This window comes from Convolutriloba macropyga, unplaced genomic scaffold, assembly GCF_964194025.1.
Source record: "Convolutriloba macropyga unplaced genomic scaffold, txConMacr16.3 SCAFFOLD_1914, whole genome shotgun sequence".
Lineage (NCBI taxonomy): Eukaryota > Metazoa > Xenacoelomorpha > Acoela > Convolutidae > Convolutriloba > Convolutriloba macropyga.
Genome location: NW_027451530.1, coordinates 13,675 through 38,815, shown reverse-complemented (window position 1 = coordinate 38,815; position 25,141 = coordinate 13,675). Strand labels below are relative to the sequence as shown.

Here is a 25,141-nt window from a genome sequence, read left to right as displayed (position 1 = left end):
CATCATGAGAATCAGCTTTTGGTAATCATGGGAATCAGGTTTGGGAATCAGCTTTGCTCAACTCATTTCTAATGGTTTTTGGAAAAAAAAACGCTATAGGCAATGTAAAAATCAAATTGCTATTAATTAATTTGTTATTAACATACTTTGGAAGTATTATCTAAAAAAATGTTCCAATAACATTTAAATAACATGTTTTCTAGTTTGTTTTAGCTTTCTCTATTGGTTTGTTAATTCTGCACTCCTCATTCTGCATTCCTGATTCGCCATTCTCATTTTGTCGAGAAAATTGCATTCACTGGATACTCGCATTCACAGGTACTCGATACCTGCCTCCTGAACTGAATTCGCCGACGGCAGTCGTCAACACATGTCGGCCAGGAAGAGCTGCCATCGTCTCGAATTGTGAACGTTGCAGACATCGGAAGGTTCACAGATGCCGAACAACACACAGGTTGAAAACAAATTGTCCAGAAAGCCCAAAATTTGCACGCATCAGCGAAAAAACATGAAATTCACTAAAAACAGAATCAAACGCGCAAGTTGAATTTGACAAAGAGGTTAATAATAAAACTAAAGATTAAGTTGAAAATAACTAATTTGAAGCAACATTAAATTGCAAAACTCACACTTCATTCTAAGAACAAGCAACAAACTGCGGTGCAGAATAAAACATAGCCGACTACAGTCTAGCGAACTGCTCTCAAACTCCAGTCTGGACACATGCAATTTTGAACGCACGATAGTCTGGACATAAGCAATTTTTGGGTCATTCCCATTATAGCCCCCCCAGCATAGTGGGCATGTAACCTATACCCCCCCAATCATGGTAATTATACCATAATGGGGGGGGCTATAATGGGAAAGACCCCAATTTTTAACGCACGATAGTTTGGACATAGGCAATTTTGAACGCACGAAAGTTTGGACACGAGGACTTTTCAACGCACGAAAGTCTGGACATAGGCACTTTCCGTCTAGGAGAGTATGGACATAGACACTTTCCGTCTGGGATGGCCTGGACATATCGACTTTCGGTCTGGCACTCGAATGTTCGTCCTGACGGGTTAAAGAGTTAAACATAGCCGGCAGATTGCCGGAATAGCTGCGAAAGAATAGACCTGCGTGCCATATAATAGAGATGGAAACAGATACAGATCTAAATTGAAAAATCGATGCCTCTAAAAATTGATGTCTTTGCTGCGTGAACAAATGTAAAACGAAAAAAGGCGTCAGACGACGAAACAAAAAATAACCAAGAGCACCGCAAAATAGCTTCCCTCAGCTTACAGCTTCGCAGCTATAATTAACTCTTTACCCCGTCAGGACGAAAACTCAAATAGGACAAGACTGAAAATCGGTCAAGCAAATAATCACAGAAAATGAACGCAGGACCAATTTAATTGCTACAGACTTTGTTTGAGAGCAATTCAACAACAGTGAAAAAGGTCCTGAAGTTCAGACCAGTGCATACAACCAAAAAAATCAATAACAACATGATATCGAATGTAAAATGAAACAGAGTGGCTTTCTTATACAACAAACAAATTCACGAAAACAAATTTATCATAAAGTGCTCCTAGACTTCAATTTAGCTGCGATTTTTTTGCTGCACTTATAGTTATAGTTATGCTTTTTCAAGGAAATGATCAAAATTACCAGCAAACTTGACAAAAAGCCAGACAAGGCGAGAGAAAACAGTTGAAAAAAATAAGGTTGGTAAAAACAAATGCTCAATCAACAAAGTGCTGTTAAGAAAGTTGAGAAACGAAAAATTTCATGCAAAAAATCAAAATGAACGAAAAAATTATTTCATAATACAGAAACTAAGAACGTTCGAACTTACGCAGACAGTTTTTTGAAAATCAAGATTAGAGAATAAACTTAAAATCTTCAGCAAAAAATTCGCAGCTAAATTTTACCATGATTCATCAAACTCTTTGAACACTGATAAAATGAGAGCCGCCAAATGGCGATAACCCTCTCCGAATCTATAAAAATGGAAGGGGGAATCATCGTCAAAGTCATGCCACTTAACCATTTTTGCACTTTTGAAGTGCACGCCAAGTTCCTGGCTCAAATAAGTATTATTATTGGAAACAACAATTGGATCCAAGTCTTTTCGCCTCATGTGTCCCGTAATTTTGACCTTCGATGGCCAAACAGTATCAATAAATTCCTTGTATTTATCGAGAATGAAGTCCACTGAGCGAAAGTTAACATCGTTGTCGCCAACTGTTACGAGAATGTGGCTAAAATTGGATGCATAGTTTGCCAGATGAATAAGATCTCTGCAACTTCGACCACCTAGTGGTTCATACTCAGCGCTGCAAAAAAAATGCTTTAAGTCAATGATTGGAAAATTTTAGATTGAAATATGATTGAAGAAATATTCAAGAGAAATCATCACTGAATAAAGAATTATGTTACCTATAGAATTGCAGCTCTTCATCTTGTTCAATGTAAACCATTGCGTCTCGAAGGTTTGAGTCGCCTATCACTAAATAGCTCCTCTGAAACACAAAAACAGAAATGAGATATGGAAATGATAAATCAGTTTTACTGAAAGTTTTTAATTTCCCTTGAAAAAAGTCCTCGCCGACCTTAAGAGCTTTGGAGGTATATAAATAGCGTTTAATGCATTAATTTCAATGTGTCTTGTCCGCATTTATTTTGCCTAAAAGAAAATAGAAAAACAGTGGGTCAAAAAAAAGAGGAGAACAGAAACAAAATACGCCGCAATCAAAAAATTTTATAATTGGTTATAGTTTCAATTATGGATAAACAGACAAAAGATAACTCCATAGAAATGAAAGACTAAACTCAGATTCAAAGAAGTTTTTGAAAATCAGATTTTCAAGAATGCTCAAATACATCAGACAGTTTAATGACAAAAAAGTTTTTATTAGACACTGTACTTGTTTCTTCCGACAGTTTTATGCAAAATATTTTTTGCAAATTTTCAACAGGTATTAGGTTTTCTGCTTCAGTGGGCTCTACTTGATAGAAATAATTCTCAACAGGTCCAATCTCTTTAACGACTGAAAACTTTTGAATGTTCGCCAATGTTTTCCCGAAGAAAGGAGGACACAAAAATTTGATGAAATACTGGATTTGGCCAAATACTGTTTGATTCTCGTAAAAGAAGCTGACAAAACAGTTTCCTAACTTCGACCTTTTGTAGGCTGGCGAGTCGAAGTACACATTTTTATGTACGTGACGGTTTGAGAAAACTGCGTTAGGATATAATTCTCTACCCTGAATAAGAGCTTCTGTTTCAACAAATTCGTTGGGTCCAGCTTCATCGTCAGTATTTTTGGAGAGTTTTGAAAACAGTGGTTGCAGTCTTTCGTCCTGAATATCTACTTCGGATAATTTATGGCGTTGAAGCATTCTTCTGCAAATTATTTCGCACTCGGAAGTTGAACCGCTGAAAACTTCTCCCAGGGATCGATTCGCCGCTTCAAAACTCATTGCCGACTGACAATGTAGGGGCCCCAGCCTTTGGACTTGGTCCGGCAAATGTCTCAAATTATGCACATTAATTGTTTCAATTTTTGCTTCGTCTCCATGAACCGCCACAATTTCTTGACAAAACCGATCCAAAAAAAACTTTGCTTTTGTTACATTTTCATTTCTGCTTGATTCCAGAAGAAGCCTTATTCCAAAAACTAAATTAGTTAGGTGATTGTCCAATACATCTCCGATTCTCTCAAAGAACACAATTGGGCTTAAGTATAGTAGCCAATTTAACATTTCGTTGGCCTTGTAATGAGACATCTCTTCAAGTGGTCGAATTTTTCGAGAAAAAGAAATCATTTCTCTGGGACATGACAATTCGGAGATGAGAATTGAAACTAGCTCTTTACTTGGCCCGGAAAGTGACTGATAGCACAATTTTAGGACAGCTGGAAAAACACCAATTAGAACGCAGTGCATATAATCGATGGGCGCAGTGAGTGGCAAGCCATCGATGAGATCCGAAAAGGGACTTCTACCCTTAACTCCAACAACATTGGTCACCTTTTTTACGCTGAGAGTCTCCGCTGTCTGTATATAGGAATTATTTATGGAAGGCTCTCTTATTGCACCTTGTTGTTCGAACGGATAGTACGCGTGAGTTTTTCCTATTGTAACGCCTTTCGCTGTACAGTAGTGGCATCCGTAGAAACCATTGAATTTCATCATATTGAGCAGGTGGTTTTTAGCACCCAAGTCAGAAATCAGAAGTCGACCTTTGAAAAAAAATTTGTAACTCAACGTTTCATCGATTTCAATTAAAAGTCCTGTAGCAATTTCATCCCTCAAATTAGGGACAATTTCGCTCCATGAAGGGACAGTGTCACTAACAACCAATGCTGCAAGAACAATATTTTTTCTCGATAGTCGCAATTTTGGGGGTAGATCAGCAATTTGAACCCATATGGGCCAGAGTTCTTTCTTAAACGTAGACTTCTTAATGTTAACGCCGTCAGTAAAAAAAATCAAATTAATACCAACAGAATTGTCGGCGTTTACTTCGGCAATAGGGCAAATAGTTGGATTGAAGTCCTTACTAGGGTCGAGTCTGCGAGTTTCCGAATACCTAAATATTTCACGCAGCGATCGTTTAATAATATCTCCTAACTGGAAACGGAACGTCAGAACACAAAACGTATGTTCTGGTTTCTTATCCAGAATACGTAATGAGCTGTTGAACTGATTTTTGACGTTTTTGATATGCGAAAAACCAGAAGGAAAATTATTTTGCTCCGGTAAAAGTGCCTTTACTATCGAAAAAAAAGTGCTGCTGCACTCATCGGATAAATTAAATTTGGAACAAAATAGACTAGCCAAAGCAGACGCGTCTTTAGTGCTCGCCTTGCTGCCTGGAAAAAGTTTTTCTTCAAGTGTGTTTGTCTGATTATCTTCCCGCAAAAAAGTAGTCAAATGCTCCACTGTAATAGTAGATACTGAACAGCTTAAAGACACTTGTTGTCGCAATGGTGATGAAGCTCGAAGAAGTTTAGAATTTCTAGAGTCACTAGTACTTTGGCGCGATGGGGACACAGATTCGGGAACACCTTGCTCCCATTCAGCAACAGTGGTATCATGAGAACTATCAGAATTGTTGGCACTGGCATCATTAAACTCTTCTAGAGTATCACAAGATGCAAGTTTATTAGAAGGGCAATTTCTGTTGGAAAAATCGTTTTGCAAATAGCGAAAGTTTTCGGGGGATCCATCACAACTCAATGGGCTGCTAGCAAGATTATTGAAAATCTCTATTAGTTCTCGGCCTTTAATTCGACGGCGCTTTGAATTCGGAGGAGATTGGTGGTTCTCTTGTTCTTCATGTATTTGATTGACAACTTCTGTGCAAATTTCTTGTAGAAGACACTCAAACACTATATCAAAAGCAATTTCCTCCTGATCCGATCTTAACTTCAAATTACAGGTTCGACAAAGACAACAATTATACTCGAAGAACTCAGCTCCATATTTGACAAACAATTCATCTCCTGGTTTGATTTTCTTTATGGCTCGAAGTTGTACAATTCCCAGATCACTACTTAGATCGTATTGACAGTTTGGATTACAGTCAGAATTTACAAATCTAATAGGTCCAAGCAGTAACAGCTGATCACCAGTTCGCTCTGAGGTCATTACAGAAAGGTTTGTAACCACGCCATCAGGGATAGGTCTTATAAAACCAACTGGATTTCTTCTAAACACAAAAGGAGGCTGCACAACAGTTTTCCCGGCGTAAGTAAGCCGATACCCACCGTATTGGTCGTAGCATATAAGAAAATGTGGCGCCAAATTTTTATAGGCTCTTGAAACAGTTTCGTAGACATCCCTCCAAATAGCATCGTTTTCAAGCTTTCGAAGTAGGAGACTCTCTCTCATGGGCTCGACGCATGTCATAGCTTTCCTGTCAGACGTTTCCACAAAATTTTTCACAGCGAAAGAATCACACTGTGCGAGCAACGACCAATCCACTTTCCGAGAAAGCATGTCATCTGGAAAATAGAGTAAATGAAACTTAAAAATATCAACTTTTCGAAGCAACCTGACCAACTTTAATACTTTACTCACTTTGCATATTGAGAGGAATGGAAAACCAAGTCCAGCAACTTGATTCTGAGGAAACAGTGCCAAAATTAGGCCAGGTCCAGCAACCTGACCTACTTTAATACTTTACTCGTTTTGGATATTGAGAAGAAAGGAAAACCAAGTCCAGCAATTTGATTCTGAGGAAAAAGTGCCAAAATTAGGCCAGGTCCAGCAACCTGACCTACTTTAATACTTTACTCATTTTGGATATTGAGAAGAAAGGAAAACCAAGTCCAGCAACTTGATTCTGAGGAAACAGTGCCAAAATTAGGCCAGGTCCAGCAACCTGACCTACTTTAATACTTTACTCATTTTGGATATTGAGAAGAAAGGAAAACCAAGTCCAGCAACTTGATTCTGAGGAAAAGTGCCAAAATTAGGCCAGGTCCAGCAACCTAACCTACTTTAATACTTTACTCATTTTGGATATTGAGAGGTATTGGAAAACCAAGTCCAGCAACTTGATTCTGAGGAAACAGTGCCAAATTTAGGCCAGGTCCAGCAACCTGACCTACTTTAATACTTTACTCATTTTGGATATTGAGAAGAAAGGAAAACCAAGTCCAGCAACTTGATTGAGGAAAAAGTGCCAAAATTAGGCCAGGTCCAGCAACCTGACCTACTTTAATACTTTACTCATTTTGCATATTGAGAGGAATGGAAAACCAAGTCCAGCAACTTGATTCTGAGGAAACAGTGCTAAAATTAGGCCAGGTCCAGCAACCTGACCTACTTTAATACTTTACTCATTTTGGATATTGAGAGGTATGGAAAACCAAGTCCAGCAACTTGATTCTGAGGAAACAGTGCCAAAATTAGGCCAGGTCCAGCAACCTGACCTACTTTAATACTTTACTCATTTTGCATATTGAGAGGAATGGAAAACCAAGTCCAGCAACTTGATTCTGAGGAAACAGTGCCAAAATTAGGCCAGGTCCAGCAACCTGACCTACTTTAATACTTTACTCATTTTGGATATTGAGAGGTATGGAAAACCAAGTCCAGCAACTCGATTCTGAGGAAAAAGTGCCAAATTTAGGCCAGGTCCAGCAACCTGACCTACTTTAATACTTTACTCATTTTGGATATTGAGAGGTATGGAAAACCAAGTCCACCAACTTGATTCTGAGGAAACAGTGCCAAAATTAGGCCGGGTCCAGCAACCTGACCTACTTTAATACTTTACTCATTTTGGATTTTGAGAAGAAAGGAAAACCAAGTCCAGCAAATTGATTCTGAGGAAAAAGTGCCAAAATTAGGCCAGGTCCTGCAACCTGACCTACTTTAATACTTTTACTCATTTTGCATATTGAGAGGAATGGAAAACCAAGTCCAGCAACTTGATTCTGAGGAAACAGTGCCAAAACTAGGCCAGGTCCAGCAACCTGACCTACTTTAAAACTTTACTCAATTTGGATATTGAGAAGAAAGGAAAACCAAGTCCAGCAACTTGATTCTGAGGAAAAGTGCCAAAATTAGGCCAGGTCCAGCAACCTGACCTACTTTAATACTTTACTCATTTTGGATATTGAGAAGAAAGGAAAACCAAGTCCAGCAACTTGATTCTGAGGAAAAAGTGCCAAAATTAGGCCAGGTCCAGCAACCTGACCTACTTTAATACTTTACTCATTTTGCATATTGAGAGGAATGGAAAACCAAGTCCAGCAACTTGATTCTGAGGAAAAAGTGCCAAAATTAGGCCAGGTCCAGCAACCTGGCCTACTTTAATACTTTACTCATTTTGGATATTGAGAGGTATGGAAAACCAAGTCCAGCAACTTGATTCTGAGGAAACAGTGCCAAAATTAGGCCAGGTCCAGCAACCTGACCTACTTTAAAACTTTACTCAATTTGGATATTGAGAAGAAAGGAAAACCAAGTCCAGCAACTTGATTCTGAGGAAAAGTGCCAAAATTAGGCCAGGTCCAGCAACCTGACCTACTTTAATGCTTTACTCATTTTGGATATTGAGAGGTATGGAAAACCAAGTCCAGCAACTTGATTCTGAAGAAACAGTGCCAAAATTAGGCCAGGTCCAGCAACCTGACCTACTTTAATACTTTACTCATTTTGGATTTTGAGAAGAAAGGAAAACCAAGTCCAGCAAATTGATTGTGAGGAAAAAGTGCCAAAATTAGGCCAGGTCCAGCAACCTGATCTACTTTAATACTTTACTCATTTTGCATATTGAGAGGAATGGAAAACCAAGTCCAGCAACTTGATTCTGAGGAAACAGTGCCAAAATTAGGCCAGGTCCAGCAACCTGACCTACTTTAAAACTTTACTCAATTTGGATATCGAGAAGAAAGGAAAACCAAGTCCAGCAACTTGATTCTGAGGAAAAGTGCCAAAATTAGGCCAGGTCCAGCAACCTGACCTACTTTAATACTTTACTCATTTTGGATATTGAGAAGAAAGGAAAACCAAGTCCAGCAACTTGATTCTGAGGAAAAAGTGCCAAAATTAGGCCAGGTCCAGCAACCTGACCTACTTTAATACTTTACTCATTTTGCATATTGAGAGGAATGGAAAACCAAGTCCAGCAACTTGATTCTGAGGAAACAGTGCCAAAATTAGGCCAGGTCCAGCAACCTGAACTACTTTAATACTTTACTCATTTTGGATATTGAGAGGTATGGAAAACCAAGTCCAGCAACTTGATTCTGAGGAAACAGTGCCAAAATTAGGCCAGGTCCAGCAACCTGACCTACTTTAAAACTTTACTCAATTTGGATATTGAGAAGAAAGGAAAACCAAGTCCAGCAACTTGATTCTGAGGAAAAGTGCCAAAATTAGGCCAGGTCCAGCAACCTGACCTACTTTAATGCTTTACTCATTTTGGATATTGACAGGTATGGAAAACCAAGTCCAGCAACTCGATTCTGAGGAAAAAGTGCCAAACTTAGGCCAGGTCCAGCAACCTGACCTACTTTAATACTTTACTCATTTTGGATATTGAGAGGTATGGAAAACCAAGTCCAGCAACTTGATTCTGAAGAAACAGTGCCAAAATTAGGCCAGGTCCAGCAACCTGACCTACTTTAATACTTTACTCATTTTGGATTTTGAGAAGAAAGGAAAACCAAGTCCAGCAACTTGATTCTGAAGAAACAGTGCCAAAATTAGGCCAGGTCCAGCAACCTGACCTACTTTAATACTTTACTCATTTTGGATTTTGAGAAGAAAGGAAAACCAAGTCCAGCAAATTGATTCTGAGGAAAAAGTGCCAAAATTAGGCCAGGTCCAGCAACCTGACCTACTTTAATACTTTACTCATTTTGCATATTGAGAGGAATGGAAAACCAAGTCCAGCAACTTGATTCTGAGGAAACAGTGCCAAAATTAGGCCAGGTCCAGCAACCTGACCTACTTTAAAACTTTACTCAATTTGGATATCGAGAAGAAAGGAAAACCAAGTCCAGCAACTTGATTCTGAGGAAAAGTGCCAAAATTAGGCCAGGTCCAGCACCCTGACCTACTTTAATACTTTACTCATTTTGGATATTGAGAAGAAAGGAAAACCAAGTCCAGCAACTTGATTCTGAGGAAAAAGTGCCAAAATTAGGCCAGGTCCAGCAACCTGACCTACTTTAATACTTTACTCATTTTGCATATTGAGAGGAATGGAAAACCAAGTCCAGCAACTTGATTCTGAGGAAACAGTGCCAAAATTAGGCCAGGTCCAGCAACCTGACCTACTTTAATACTTTACTCATTTTGGATATTGAGAGGTATGGAAAACCAAGTCCAGCAACTTGATTCTGAGGAAACAGTGCCAAAATTAGGCCAGGTCCAGCAACCTGACCTACTTTAAAACTTTACTCAATTTGGATATTGAGAAGAAAGGAAAACCAAGTCCAGCAACTTGATTCTGAGGAAAAGTGCCAAAATTAGGCCAGGTCCAGCAACCTGACCTACTTTAATGCTTTACTCATTTTGGATATTGAGAGGTATGGAAAACCAAGTCCAGCAACTCGATTCTGAGGAAAAAGTGCCAAACTTAGGCCAGGTCCAGCAACCTGACCTACTTTAATACTTTACTCATTTTGGATATTGAGAGGTATGGAAAACCAAGTCCAGCAACTTGATTCTGAAGAAACAGTGCCAAAATTAGGCCAGGTCCAGCAACCTGACCTACTTTAATACTTTACTCATTTTGGATTTTGAGAAGAAAGGAAAACCAAGTCCAGCAAATTGATTCTGAGGAAAAAGTGCCAAAATTAGGCCAGGTCCAGCAACCTGACCTACTTTAATACTTTACTCATTTTGCATATTGAGAAGAAAGGAAAACCAAGTCCAGCAACTTGATTCTGAAGAAAAAGTGCCAAAATTAGGCCAGGTCCAGCAACCTGACCTACTTTAAAACTTTACTCAATTTGGATATTGAGAAGAAAGGAAAACCAAGTCCAGCAACTTGATTCTGAGGAAAAGTGCCAAAATTAGGCCAGGTCCAGCAACCTGACCAACTTTAATACTTTACTCATTTTGGATATTGAGAAGAAAGGAAAACCAAGTCCAGCAACTTGATTCTGAGGAAAAAGTGCCAAAATTAGGCCAGGTCCAGCAACCTGACCTACTTTAATACTTTACTCATTTTGCATATTGAGAGGAATGGAAAACCAAGTCCAGCAACTTGATTCTGAGGAAAAAGTGCCAAAATTAGGCCATGTCCAGCGACCTGACCTACTTTAATACTTTACTCATTTTGGATATTGAGAGGTATGGAAAACCAAGTCCAGCAACTTGATTCTGAGGAAACAGTGCCAAAATTAGGCCAGGTCCAGCAACCTGACCTACTTTAATACTTAACTCATTTTGGATATTGAGAAGAAAGGAAAACCAAGTCCAGCAACTTGATTCTGAGGAAAAAGTGCCAAAATTAGGCCAGGTCCAGCAACCTGACCTACTTTAATACTTTACTCATTTTGCATATTGAGAGGAATGGAAAACCAAGTCCAGCAACTTGATTCTGAGGAAAAAGTGCCAAAATTAGGCCAGGTCCAGCAACCTGGCCTACTTTAATACTTTACTCATTTTGGATATTGAGAGGTATGGAAAACCAAGTCCAGCAACTTGATTCTGAGGAAACAGTGCCAAAATTAGGCCAGGTCCAGCAACCTGACCTACTTTAATACTTTACTCATTTTGCATATTGAGAGGAATGGAAAACCAAGTCCAGCAACTTGATTCTGAGGAAAAAGTGCCAAAATTAGGCCAGGTCCAGCAACCTGACCTACTTTAATACTTTACTCATTTTGGATATTGAGAGGTATGGAAAACCAAGTCCAGCAACTTGATTCTGAGGAAACAGTGCCAAAATTAGGCCAGGTCCAGCAACCTGACCTACTTTAATACTTTACTCATTTTGGATATTGAGAAGAAAGGAAAACCAAGTCCAGCAACTTGATTCTGAGGAAAAGTGCCAAAAATAGGCCAGGTCCAGCAACCTGACCTACTTTAATACTTTACTCATTTTGGATATTGAGAAGAAAGGAAAACCAAGTCCAGCAACTTGATTCTGAAGAAAAAGTGCCAAAATTAGGCCAGGTCCAGCAACCTGACCTACTTTAATACTTTACTCATTTTGGATATTGAGAGGAATGGAAAACCAAGTCCAGCAACTTGATTCTGAGGAGACAGTGTCAAAATTAGGCCAGGTCCAGCAACCTGACCTACTTTAATACTTTACTCATTTTGGATATTGAGAAGAAAGGAAAACCAAGTCCAGCAACTTGATTCTGAGGAAAAGTGCCAAAATTAGGCCAGGTCCAGCAACCTGACCTACTTTAATACTTTACTCATTTTGCATATTGAGAGGAATGGAAAACCAAGTCCAGCAACTTGATTCTGAGGAAACAGTGCCAAAATTAGGCCAGGTCCAGCAACCTGACCTACTTTAATACTTTACTCATTTTGGATATTGAGAAGAAAGGAAAACCAAGTCCAGCAACTTGATTCTGAGGAAAAGTGCCAAAAATAGGCTAGGTCCAGCAACCTGACCTACTTTAATACTTTACTCATTTTGGATATTGAGAAGAAAGGAAAACCAAGTCCAGCAACTTGATTCTGAAGAAAAAGTGCCAAAATTAGGCCAGGTCCAGCAACCTGACCTACTTTAATACTTTACTCATTTTGGATATTGAGAGGAATGGAAAACCAAGTCCAGCAACTTGATTCTGAGGAGACAGTGCCAAAATTAGGCCAGGTCCAGCAACCTGACCTACTTTAATACTTTACTCATTTTGGATATTGAGAAGAAAGGAAAACCAAGTCCAGCAACTTGATTCTGAGGAAAAGTGCCAAAATTAGGCCAGGTCCAGCAACCTGACCTACTTTAATACTTTACTCATTTTGGATATTGAGAAGAAAGGAAAACCAAGTCCAGCAACTTGATTCTGAAGAAAAAGTGCCAAAATTAGGCCAGGTCCAGCAACCTGACCTACTTTAATACTTTACTCATTTTGGATATTGAGAGGTATGGAAAACCTAGTCCAGCATCTTGATTCTGAGGAAAAAGTGCCGAAATTAGGCCAGGTCCAGCAACCTGTCCTCCTTTAATACTTTACTCATTTTGGATATTGAGAGGAATGGAAAACCAAGGCCAGCAACTTGATTCTTAGGAAAAAACCTACTCTAATAAATCTGTGAATGATCAGAGTTTAATGAATCAAATACATCAAATTTCAAAATAAGTTCAAATATGCAAAGAAACCAAACAAAAAATTTTTATGAACTGCTAAAAGAATGTTATCTGATAAAACACGACGTTCAGCAACGTGACTGAATAGTTCAATACACAAAAAGATCATTAAAAGCTGTTAAGGAATCTGAGTAATACATTGTAGCAAATTCTTAGTAAACACTGAGCGTTTGATTCAGGTTCAGCAACGAGAGTAAATACTTCAATATACAAAAACATCAACAACAGCTGATAACAAGGAATCTGAGTAATACATTGTATCAAAATTTTAGTAAACACTGAGCGTTTGATTCTTGTTTATATTAAGTTTGAATCTCAATATTTCAACTTCATGCGAAACGCTGACTAAGCATCGTCCATAATGTTTGCGTTGCTAGCCTGTTGTTGAAGAACATGATTTTCGGTATCAAAGTCATCCAATCTGTCACTTGAACATCCTTCCTGGCTTTTGCGCTCAGCTGACCGTATTTCGTTGCCCAAATTGTTTAGGCTTGTCTTAGCTAGTTCGTACATGCAGAGCCACTTTTCGTCAAATTTCAAGTGAAACAGATCTGCTCAATAAACAAAAAAGTGCTCATTTTGAGGGACAATTTTTTATTTATTCTACCTCAACATTACAGATTTTTTAATTTATTTTAAAGATTGATTTAAGACAAGAACAGAAGCAAACCTTTAAACAATTTTTTCCTGATTGGTGAAAAATCAGTGCGAGGTTCTTTCCCCTGCTTCGTCTTCATTTTGGGGGAGAGCATGTGTGTTTTAAGCCTGTCCCGAGTCCAGAGTTCCTTTGACGCGTTTCGTCCCAGCAATTGCGCTGTCGCCCCTCCTATGAGAGCCAGATCTTTCCCTTTTCCGGGGCCTTTGGTTATCTCCAGAAGTGGTTGATCTCCCGAAGAAATGTGCTTTGGCACGGGAAGAAGAACACCAAGCTTTGAGACTTCGGTTGACTAAAAAATTTGCTTCAAATTTTGACTAAAGATGCTTCAAAAATAATAAACATTTGTTGAATCTCACCAGTTGCCTAATAGCATTCGATGACATTTGGATTTCGCGATAGTTTCTGTTTGCTAAAGCCTTGAGTTCGGGCCTGAACTCCGTCATGCAGTTCACTATCAAATTAGCGGCCTCCAAAATTTTGTCTGCTGCTTCCTTTACAGCACGTGCAGCCTCAAAATCTGCCCGTTTCACCTCAAGCTCTGTTATTCCGTCTGGGTTGACATATCTTGGCAACTTCATCTTTTTGTTACCCGGAGTCGAACTGTGTTTCGGTTGCTCAATCTCTCTTTGCTTCCCACCCTAAAGTTCAGCTCAAACTCACACAATTTTTTGAATAGCCAAACAACCCTCCAGTATAACGCCAAAATACGATTTACCTTGTTGGAAGTTATTTGACCTCCACTGCAATTAAGCTGATCTCCGTCGATTCCGCTGTTATGATGCTGACTATTAAATATGCCGCTATTATTGCAATTTCTTTCGAAAACTCCGCTGGTCTCAGCTTCAAATCGGTCAAATCTATTTGGCTTATTGGTCTTCATGTTTTCCTTCTGGACATTGTCTAGGCACTCGGAAACGTCTTGTGGATCTAAAACAGGGCAATCCTCATCTTCGTCACGTAGCTGGTTGACACTTTTTCTACTTTGCTGCTGCAGTTCATTGTTTTGATCATCACAATGTAGTCGTCTTTTGACACCTTGGGAGTTGATGTCGCCACTCAACAATACTTGGTTCACATTGTCTTATAGCGTCAAATCCGGGTCGACAACGGGTATCAAGGGTAGGTAACTCATATCTCCATTCGATTCGATCACCTTTACCCATGTGCTTTCTCGCAAGTTATCACAAAAATCTTTGTGTCCTACTGCGATAACTGTTGCCTTCCACAAAAAATTATCCGTTCGTGGATTTTTGAGTTTGAATCTGACGTCGAAAACAGATTCAGCCTTCACTTCAAGCCGTTGCCCCTCATCGAGGCAGATGCTGTTGTGCAGGCTCCAGATAGTATCGCACGTCAAGTCCTCATAGTATATCAAGAAAAACTTGTTTTTCAACTGATCTCTGGCAACTCGTTTAGCCTCATCGATGACCTTCCGACTACTTGGGCCAAGACCACGAGTACTTCGATTCGGTAACCTTTTCTGGAAAACCTACAGAAAGATGATATGAAGCCAATTACTGTGTTTATAGCTAAAATTACTAGCAAATGATATTAACAATAATAATAATTATAATATCAATAATACAAACACGCACATGTGTTTGTGTATCTGTGTGTGTATGCGTGTGTAAGTATGTATATATGTGTGTATGTATGTTTGTGTATGTGTGTGTGTCATGTGCGTGTATGTGTATGTATGTATGTGTATGTGTGTGTGTGTGTGTGTATGTTTGTATGTGTGTGTATATGTGTGTCTGTGTGTGTGTGTTTGTGTGTGTATGTGCTTGTATGTGAGTGTATGTTTGTGTGAGTGTGTGTTTATGTGTGTGTATATGTGTGTGCGTGTATGTGTGTGTCTGTGTAGGTGAATGTGTGTATGTGACTGTATGTTTGTGTATGTGTGTATGTGTAGGTGTATGTGTGTGTTTATGTGTGTGTATGTGAGTGTATGTGTGTATATGTGTGTCTGTGTGTGTATGTGCGTGTATGTGAGTGTATGTTTGTGTATGTGTGTGTTTGTGTGGGTGTATGTGTGTGTGTTTATGTGTGTGTATGTGTGTGTGTTTGTGTGTGTATGTGAGTGTATGTGTATGTATGCGTGTGTATGTATGTATGTGTGTATGTGTGTGTATATGTGTGTCTGTGTGTGTGTGTGTGTTTGTGTGTGTATGTGCGTGTATGTGAGTGTATGTTTGTGTATGTATGTTTGTGTATGTGTGTGTATGTGTGGGTGTATGTGTGTGTATATATGTGTGTGTGTTTATGTGTGTATGTGTATGTGTTTGTGTGTTTATGTGTGTATGTGAGTGTATGTTTGTGTATACGTGTGTATGTATATATGTGTGTATATGTATGTGTTATGTGTGTGTATGTATGTATCTATGTGTGTGTATATGTGTGTGCGTTTATGTTTGTGTATGTTTGTGTGTCTGTGTATGTGTGTGTATGTGTGGGTGAATGTGTGTATATATGTGTGTGTTTATATGTGTGTATGTGTGTGTGTGTGGGTTTGTGTATGTATGTGTGTGTATGTGAGTGTGTGTTTGTGTATGTATGTTTGTGTATGTGTGTGTGTATTTGTGTGTATGTGTAGGTGTATGTGTGTGTGCTTATGTGTGTTTAAATGTGTGTGTGTGTGTGCGTTTATGTGTGTGTATGTGTGTGTCTGTGTATGTGTGTGTGTGTGGGTGTATGTGTGTATATGTGTGTGTGTCTTTATGTGTGTGTGTGTGTTTGTCTTGGTATGTGTGTATGTGAGTGTGTGTTTGTGTATGTATGTTTGTGTATGTGTGTGTATGTGTGTGTATGTGTGTGTGTAAATGTGTGTAGGTGTGTGTATGTGTGTGTGTGTTTATGTGTGTACGTGTGTTTATGTTTGGTATGTGTGTGTATGTGTGTCTGTGCGTATGTGTGTGTGTATGTTTGTGTATGTATGTTTGTGTATGTGTGTGTATGAGTGGGTGTATGTTAGTTTATGTGTGTGTATATGTGTGTGTTTATGTGTGTGTGTGTGTTTGTGTGTGTGTGTGTGATTGTATGTGTATGTGTGAGTGTGTATGTATGTATGTGTGTATGTGTATGTGTGTGTATATGTGTGTCTTTGTGTGTGTATGTGCGTGTATGTGAGTGTATGTTTGTGTATGTGTGTATGTGTGGGTGTATGTGTGTGTGTGTTTATGTGTGTATATGTGTGTGTGTGTTTATTTGTGTATGTGTGTGTGTATGTGAGTGTATGTTTGTGTATACGTGTGTATGTATATATGTGTGTATATGTAAGTGTTATGTATGTGTATGTGTGTGTATGTATATGTTTATGTGTGTATATGTGTGTGCGTTTATGTTTGTGTATGTGTGTGTCTGTGTGTGTATGTGTGGGTGTATGTGTGTGTGTTTATGTGTGTGTATGTGTGTGTGGGTTTGTGTATGTATGTGTGTGTATGTGAGTGTGTGTTTGTGTATGTATGTTTGTGTATGTGTATTTGTGTGTATGTGTAGGCGTATGTGTGTGTGCTTATGTGTGTGAAAATGTGTGTGTGCGTTTATGTGTGTGTATTTGTGTGTCTGTGTATGTGTGTGTGTGGGTGTATAAGTGTATATGTGTGTGTCTTTGTGTGTGTATGTGTGTGTGTGTGTTTGTCTATGTGTGTGTGTATGTGAGTGTGTGTTTGTGTATGTATGTTTGTGTATGTGTGGGTGTATGTGTGTGTATGTGTGTGTGCTTATGTGTGTGTGTAAATGTGTGTAGGTGTGTGTATGTGTGTTTATGTGTGTGTACGTGTTTTTGTTTGTGTATGTGTGTGTATGTGTGTCTGTGCGTATGTGTGTGTATGTTTGTGTATGTATGCTTGTGTATGTGTGTGTATGTGTGGGTGTATGTGTGTTTATTTGTGTGTATATATGTGTGTGTGTGTTTGTGTGTGTATGTGTGTGTATGTGAGTGTATGTGTGTGTATGCGTGTGTATGCATGTATGTGTGTATGTGTATGTATGTGTGTGTGCTATGTGTGTATGTGTGTGTATGTATGTATGTGTGTATATGTGGGTGCGTTTATGTGTGTGTATGTGTGTGTCTGTGTATGCGTGTGTATGTGATTGTATGTTTGTGTGTGTATATGTGAGTGTGTATGTGTGTGTATGTGTATGTATGTGTGTGTTATGTGTGTGTATGTGTATGCGTGTGTATGTGATTGTATGTTTGTGTATGTGTGTGTATGTGTAGTTGTATTTATGTGTGTGTATGTGTGTGTGTTTTTGTGTGTGTATGTGAGTGTATATATGTTTGTGTATCTGTGTGTGTGTGTTTATGTGAGTGTATGTGTATGTATGCGTGAGTATGTATGTATGTGTGTGTATATGTGTGTGTGAGTGTGTGCTTGTATGTGAGTGTATGTTTGTGTATGTATGTGTGTGTATGTGTGGGTGTATGTGTGTGTTTATGTATGTGTGTGTGTTTTTATGTGTGTATGTGTATGTGTTTGTGTGTGTATGTGAGTGTATGTTTGTGTATACGTGTGTATGCATGTATATGTGTGTATATGTATGTGTTATGTATGTGTGTGCATGTATGTATGTGTGTTTATATGTGTGTGCGTTTATGTTTGTGTATGTGTGTGTCTGTGTGTGTATGTGTGGGTGTATGTGTGTATATGTGTGTGTGTGTTTATGTGTGTGTATGTGTGTGTTTGTGTATGTATGTGTGTGTATGTGAGTGTGAGTTTGTGTATGAATGTTTGTAGATGTGTGTGTCTATTTGTCTGTATGTGTAGGCTATGTGTGTGTATGTGTGTGTGCTTATTTGTGTGTAAATGTGTGTGTGCGTTTATGTGTGTGTCTGTGTATGTGTGTGTGTGGGTGTATGTGTGTATGTGTGTGTGTCTTTATGTGTGTGTGTGTGTGTGTTTGTCTATGTATGTGTGTGTATGTGAGTGTGTGTTTGTGTATGTATGTTTGTGTATGTGCGTGTGTATGTGTGTGTATGTGTGGGTGTATGTGTGTGTATGTGTGTGTAAATGTGTGTAGGTGTGTGTATGTGTGTGTATTTATGTGTGTGTACGTGTGTGTATGTTTGTGTATGTGTGTGTCTGTGCGTATGTGTGTGTATGTATGTTTGTGTATGTGTGGGTGTATGTGTGTGTGTTTATGTGTGTATGTTTGTGTGTGTTTATGTGTGTGTGTGTTTGTGTGTGTGTGTGTGCGTATGTGAGTGTATGTGTGTATGCGTGTGCATTCATGTCTGTGTGTATGTATGTGTGTGTGCTATGTGTGTATGTGGGTGTATGTATGTATGTGTGTATATGTGTGTGCGTTTATGTGTGTGTATGTATGTGTCTGTGTATGCGTGTGTATGTGATTGTATGTTTGTGTGTGTATATGTGAGTGTGTATGTGTGTGTGTATGTGAGTGTATGTGTGTGTATGTGTGGGTGTATGTGGGCGTATGTATGTGTATATGTGTATGTATATGTGTGTATGCGTGTGTATGTGTGTGTGTTTATGTGTGTGTATGTTTGTGTGTATGTGTGTGTTTGTGTGTGTATGTGGGTGCATGTTTGTATATGTATGTGTGTGTGTGTGTTTATATGTGTGTATGTGTGTGTTTGTATGTGTATGCGTGTGTACGTTTGTGTGTGTGTGTATGTGTGTGTGTTCATGTGTGTGTGTGTGTTTATGTGTGTGTGTGTATGTTTGTGTATGTCTGTTTGTTTGTGTGTATGTGTATATGTGTGTTTGTGAGTGTATGTTTGGGTATGTATGCGTGTATGTATGTGTTTGTGCATGTGTGTGTATGTGTGTGTTTGTGTGTGTATGTGTGTTTGTGTGCGTATGTGTGTAAATGTTTGTGTGTGTGTATGTTTGTATGTGTGTATAAGTGTGTGTATGTGTGTGCATGTGTGTGTGTATTTATGTGTGTGTATGTGTGTGTGTTTGTGTGTATGTGAGTGTATATATGTTTGTGTATGTGTGTGTGTTTATGTGTGTGTATGTTTGTGTGTATGTGTGTATGTGAGTGTATGTTTGTATATGTATGTGTGTGTGTGTGTCTATATATATATATATATGTGTGTGTGTGTGTTTGTATGTGTATGTGTGTGTATGTGAGTGTATGTTTGTGTATATGTGTGTGTTAATGTGTGTGTGTGTATGTGTGTGTATGTTTGTGTATGTGTGTTTGTTTGTGTGTATGTGTATATGTGTGTATGTGAGTGTATGTTTGTGTATGTATGTGTGTATGTGTTTGTGTATGTGTGTGTGTATTTGTGTGTGTATGTGTGTAATGTTTGTGTGTGTATGTGTGTGTGTTTATGTGTGTATGTGTGTATGTTTGTGTATGTGTGTATGTGTGTATGCTTGTGTATGTGTGTGTATATATGTGTGTATGTGTGTGCATGTGTGTGTATTTATATGTGTATGTATGTGTGTGTTTGTGTGTGTATGTGAGTGTATCTATGTTTGTGTATATATGTGTGTGTGTGTGTTTGTGTGTGTGTGTATGTTTGTGTAAATTTTATTCGACATAAAGAACAACTTATCAGGACCAGTCCAAATTTAAAATTAAAAGATTTCAAGCAACTGAAGTCAACAATATCACCCTCCTGAAAAGATCAGCCACTGATTAAAAACAAAACGTAACCGACTAAACGTCGGAAGAATTTCTCTCGAACGACTAGTGGGATCTCTAATCAATTGCAGCCTGCTTGGGTCGTGGGGGGAGGGAGGGAAGGGGAGGAGCATTTTTATACTGACTCTGTTCATTTTGAAATGCTTTGCCGAGCAACTGATTTTCAAAATCACTTTTTAGCACAATGAGAGAAGAGAGAAACTAGCCCAGAGAAGTCAAAAATATTTCATGCAAAATGTTTAAAAAGCGGCAAAATGAGGTAAAGCGAAACCTTTTTTGTTCGACGAAAAAAAATAGGAGTGCTATTATAGCCGGCTGAGATGAGGGCGGCTATTAAAACCATGTCATTACCTCTAGAAGTTATGCAGTAAACAATTATCCAGCCCTAGAGGAGGTTCTTTGACAGCTAGAGCTGAAAAAACTGAAATGACGCAAAATTTGAAAAAAAAAATTGTTAAAAAAGTATAAAATTGCGTGTTTATGAGTGAGGTTCCAATAATATAGCTGATAAAAAAGTCATTAAAGTAATTATGTCTTGCAAAAGACGTTTATCAACTTTTACAAACCTCAAATTTAGACTGGTCCGACAATAATTCAAAAATGACGAAAAAACGCAAAAAATTGCAACCTTTTAAACAAGAATTGAGGCCTTCCCAATAGCTTCACCACACCTGAAGACTACTAAACGTGGCTAAGGGCCTCTAATGAAACTTGATGCCCGCTGAGCTTTACCTGTTAATACAATGCAATTCATGGATTTAAAAAAAAACAAAAATAGGAGCGATATAATAGCCGGCTGAGCTGAGGCCGCTATTAATTATACATATATTTCAGAAAAAAATTCAAGATTGCAATGCGCAATCTGTCTGTTTAAAAACTCCTTTGCAATAATAACTGAACTGAGAAGTCTTTTCAAAGATGCAAAGAAACAACTGAAAAACTACAATTTAGCAAAAAAAATTTGGGACAATTTTGCCCATGACACCCCAGTGTATTTGGAATAAAACGCACAGAGAATAAAATTTAACCAAGAGGATCCATATTTTTAAGGAGTCTTATCTGCCATTAATTCTGACAGACTATTATTGCACGTTCAAAATTTGGAATTGCGTCATTCAAAACGCACCAAGTGTACAAAATTTGGGATCTTTTCTGTTTGTGCCCCTCACTAAGCAAAATAATATGCACCCACTAAGCTGGGGGGGGGGGGGCACAAACGGAAAGGATCCAAAATTTGATTTAGAAATTTGATTTGAAAAGTTCACTAAGCGCTCTAGCCTCATCTAGACTTTCTCTGCACATATTATGATTTTTGAGCTTGTAACAACATATCTCAAATTAGTTGTCATATAAAGTTGAATGAAACCCTTCTTTTCAATGAGTTTGCCTATTCTGTCCCTGTACGTCATTCAATTTGTGATTTTTCCCATTTATGTCTCCATATTACCGCGGAATCTAATTGCGGACAGAAACAGTTCTGTGTTAATTACCACGTGAAAGTTTCAGACACAAAAAAGTGGCTATAGTTTACATGTACTTTTACAAAAATCATGCCATCAAAAACTGGCAAAAATTCAATAAAAAACTAACGTCGCTGCCCTCGACTTGCATTTCTTCGGGTTCAGCTGGGACTTCTTCGGGAGCCGGATTTTGGTTACGTTGAAGAGTAAGAGCAGCCGATACTTCTTGTGGGACAACAGATATTTTTCGAGATGCCATCGTACTTCCTCTATCAGTAATTGTAAAGCCAACAAAAATCTGAAAACGTTACAAAATGCATAATTATGACCAAGCACAGAATTGACCCGGAACGGAATTGACCCGCATGGAACAGCATCATGACACCCAGTATTAGTAGTAGTAGTAGTAGTAGTAGTAGTAGTAGTAGTAGTAGTAGTAGTAGTAGTAGTAGTAGTAGTAGTAGTAGTAGTAGTAGTAGTAGTAGTAGTAGTAGTAGTAGTAGTAGTAGTAGTAGTAGTTTATTTAACACAACCATGAAAGGATTCAAATACGCTTCCACCGATTACATGCTCTGTGACCAGCGAACTATCTCGCAGCAAATCGGACGGGCTTTATCAATGTTTACGAATTGTAACTTCCGAATGACCACCCCCCCCCCCACCTTACTCCCCCGCCCCACCCCACCCCCCCCCCCCTACCTTACTCCTACACTCCTACACCCCCCCCCACCTTACTCCCCCCCCTCGCTAAATAAATCTTCCGTACCTTCTCTCTAACATTTGAGGATTACCTGTACGTTAGTTATGAAATCGTACCTGCCAATGTCACCTCTGTTCACGATTCGAGGGGATGGCAACTTTTCCCACGGCACCTGTGTTCAAGCGCGCCAACGGCTACTTTGCCGAAGGTTGCAGGTACCGTTTTCCTGATTTGTAAATTTTTTAAAAACTGCTAAAACTGCACCCCACCTTATCTGTTGTTGAAAGAGGGGGGGGGAGTTGGGCCGGATGAGTTGGGCCGGATGAGTTGGGCCGGATGAGTTGGACCGGATGAGTCGGGCCAGATGAGTTGGATAGAAGAGATAAACGGAGTTGTTCTGGTTACTGGGTGGGGTAGGGGGGATGAGGGGGGGGGGGTGTACTGTGTCGGAGGGGGCTTATCCAAACTTATCATCTGATATAAACGAAGAATGAAGAATGACTTCGTTTCCACCCCCCCCCCCCCCCACTTGCTGACTAGCGAAACCCCCCCCCCCCCGACCCCATCCAGTAACCAGAACAAATCTATGGAGAGACAGTTTTAGCAGGACTTCGCGACAGTTTTAGGATGGATTTCATGCTTCATGCTCTCATTCATCATCATGCACATTTCCCGATTTTCGAAAATTTCAATTTTTCGATGAAATTTTTATGAACATAATGAGGAATCAAAAACATGATGTTCAGTAAAAATTCATTGCAAAAAACCATTCTGAGGTTATTCTGTACATACTGCAAAAGAAAAAACTCTTAGATTACCATGATTCAGTACTGATTTGAGCTTTTACTATTGGATTATCATGAATCAGTACTGATTTACTATGGCACTCGGGTCCGGGTAACTACTTCTCTCCGCTTTATTTATTTGTGGCAACATAGGTATTCTGATATTGCGTTTTATGATTTTTGTTAATTTTACGCAAGTTTATTTGCTAATATTTTCACTTTAAATTGCTAATCTGCTCAAAGTAGCGAACAGTATTGTACTTCATCTGCGTAATTCAGAACGCATGCATAAACATAAGCAGTGATCTCTACTTGAAATCGCGTGCAAATTTGCGTGAATTTGTTTTCCTTGAATGCTTTGAAGTGGACAGTAATGATTGACAGACTAAAATTTTAAATATAATTAAATTTCAATTATTCCAGCTAAAGTGCGGATATAATGTTTCAAAGTTTCTGGCATTACAAAATGTAAAGCAAAAACAAATTAATCTTTTACATTAAAGATCTCCCTTACCCGCTTTGTAGGTATAAATCATATAAACCCCCGCCCACATTAGCGACAACAAAAAAAAACTGATAAAGTCAGTTCGGGTCAATTAAGTTTAACCTGGCTTTGACGACATTATTCAGCTGAAATTCGTGCAGTTTTTTAATAATTTATTTTAGGTCCTGACGTGTCATTCGTTTTTCCACCTCAGCCCGGATTGGAACCTCAATTTTTCACGTCTGAAGAGATTGAAAACCAGCTGACATTTGGATGGTTCAAAAGAAACATCATGTGCAAAGACCAACAATGGATGTGTCTATAAACTCAGTAAAAAACTGTAGTTCGATTGTTCAATTCAGATTATATAGCAACGTGTAAGTCTTATTCATGATAGCAACGTGTAAGCCTTATCTATGATAGCAACGTGTAAGCAATGTTTAAGCATATATAAAGCAACGTATTAGCATTAATATGATCAAGACAACAAATGAAACTTAGACGGCAAGATTTTTTGATGCTCATTTAACAGGTTTTTTCGTCTGATGTCGTTTACGTCAAATCAGTTCGTTTTCATTCATCAATTGTCTAGAAACCCTAAAATCATTCAGCCAAAAACTAGCTTAATCGATACATATAGTAGTTGTATTTACTTAAAATTAGATTAAATGAACTTTTTCGGAACTTTCTACGTATATTAGAACGTATTTAAATCTTATTTGGAACGGTTTATATGCCTATTTGTTATTTAGAAATACCCGATTCTGATTGGCTAAAATTTGTCCATTTACTACGTAACACTGTCAATAAAATTGAAGTTTTTATTTTCCGATTGATTAAGTTGAAGTATATTTTTTTCAAATTTTTGACGCTCAACGTTTATTTAGCTCCTGAGTCTCTCCCCAGCCCTCGAAAGTAAACTCCATTTTTAGTATAAATGCTGTAATTGACCTGCAAGTAGACGTTATTTGACCAATAAGATAGGGGCTATCCTACCGTTATATAACGGTGGTGGTCAAGCAAGCCGATAGGCAAGCAAGCCGAATTTTGAAAATGAGGTCAACAAAGCGCAAAAATTTTGAGATCCCCGTATTTTAAGTTGCCCCTGGCGGGCCAGTGGGCGGCCTACGCGGCTTTGCCGCGATAACCGGCCCGCGATTTCCGGATTACATCCCACAGCGGATGAAAGACATGGCCATGGACAGAGGTCCGCTGAGGCCCGTACCCACTAGATATCTAAAAATTAACGTATTTTGTTTCTTTGGTACATTGGAATACATTATGCACTATAATACTACGCGCAGTATTGATTGTAACAGCTAACAATGTATTTTTCTGATAGATTACATAACTATTACATAACTTTCGGCTTGCTTTTCTGTCGGTGTACTTTTACTTCGGCTTCCTTTGCGTTCGCCTCATATAACGTATAGCACTACATCAATTACATTAGATATACCAAAGATGAGCTGACGAGGGGGTCGCCGTGTGTTCGCAATTAGATAGTCTGAAAAAAAACGCACGAAAAGTTGAACATGAACGCACAAAAGTTGACATGAACGCACAAAAGTCTGGACATGAACGCACAAAAATCTGGACATGAACGCGCAAAAATCTGAAGAAGAACGCACGAAAGTCTG

The 25,141-nt window shown here is 38.8% G+C and overlaps 1 protein-coding gene across 1 annotated transcript; it reads right to left on the bottom strand.

The window, feature by feature from the left end:
- Positions 1–1,922: 1,922 nt before the first annotated feature.
- On the bottom strand, positions 1,923–22,404 carry LOC142356768 (uncharacterized; the record flags this gene model as incomplete). Its single annotated transcript, XM_075408565.1, has 4 exons — positions 1,923–2,327; positions 2,431–2,513; positions 21,663–21,830; positions 22,324–22,404. Coding segments are annotated over 4 exons (737 nt in total), but the record flags the coding sequence as incomplete, so codon positions are not given.
- Between the last annotated feature and the right edge of the window lie 2,737 nt (positions 22,405–25,141).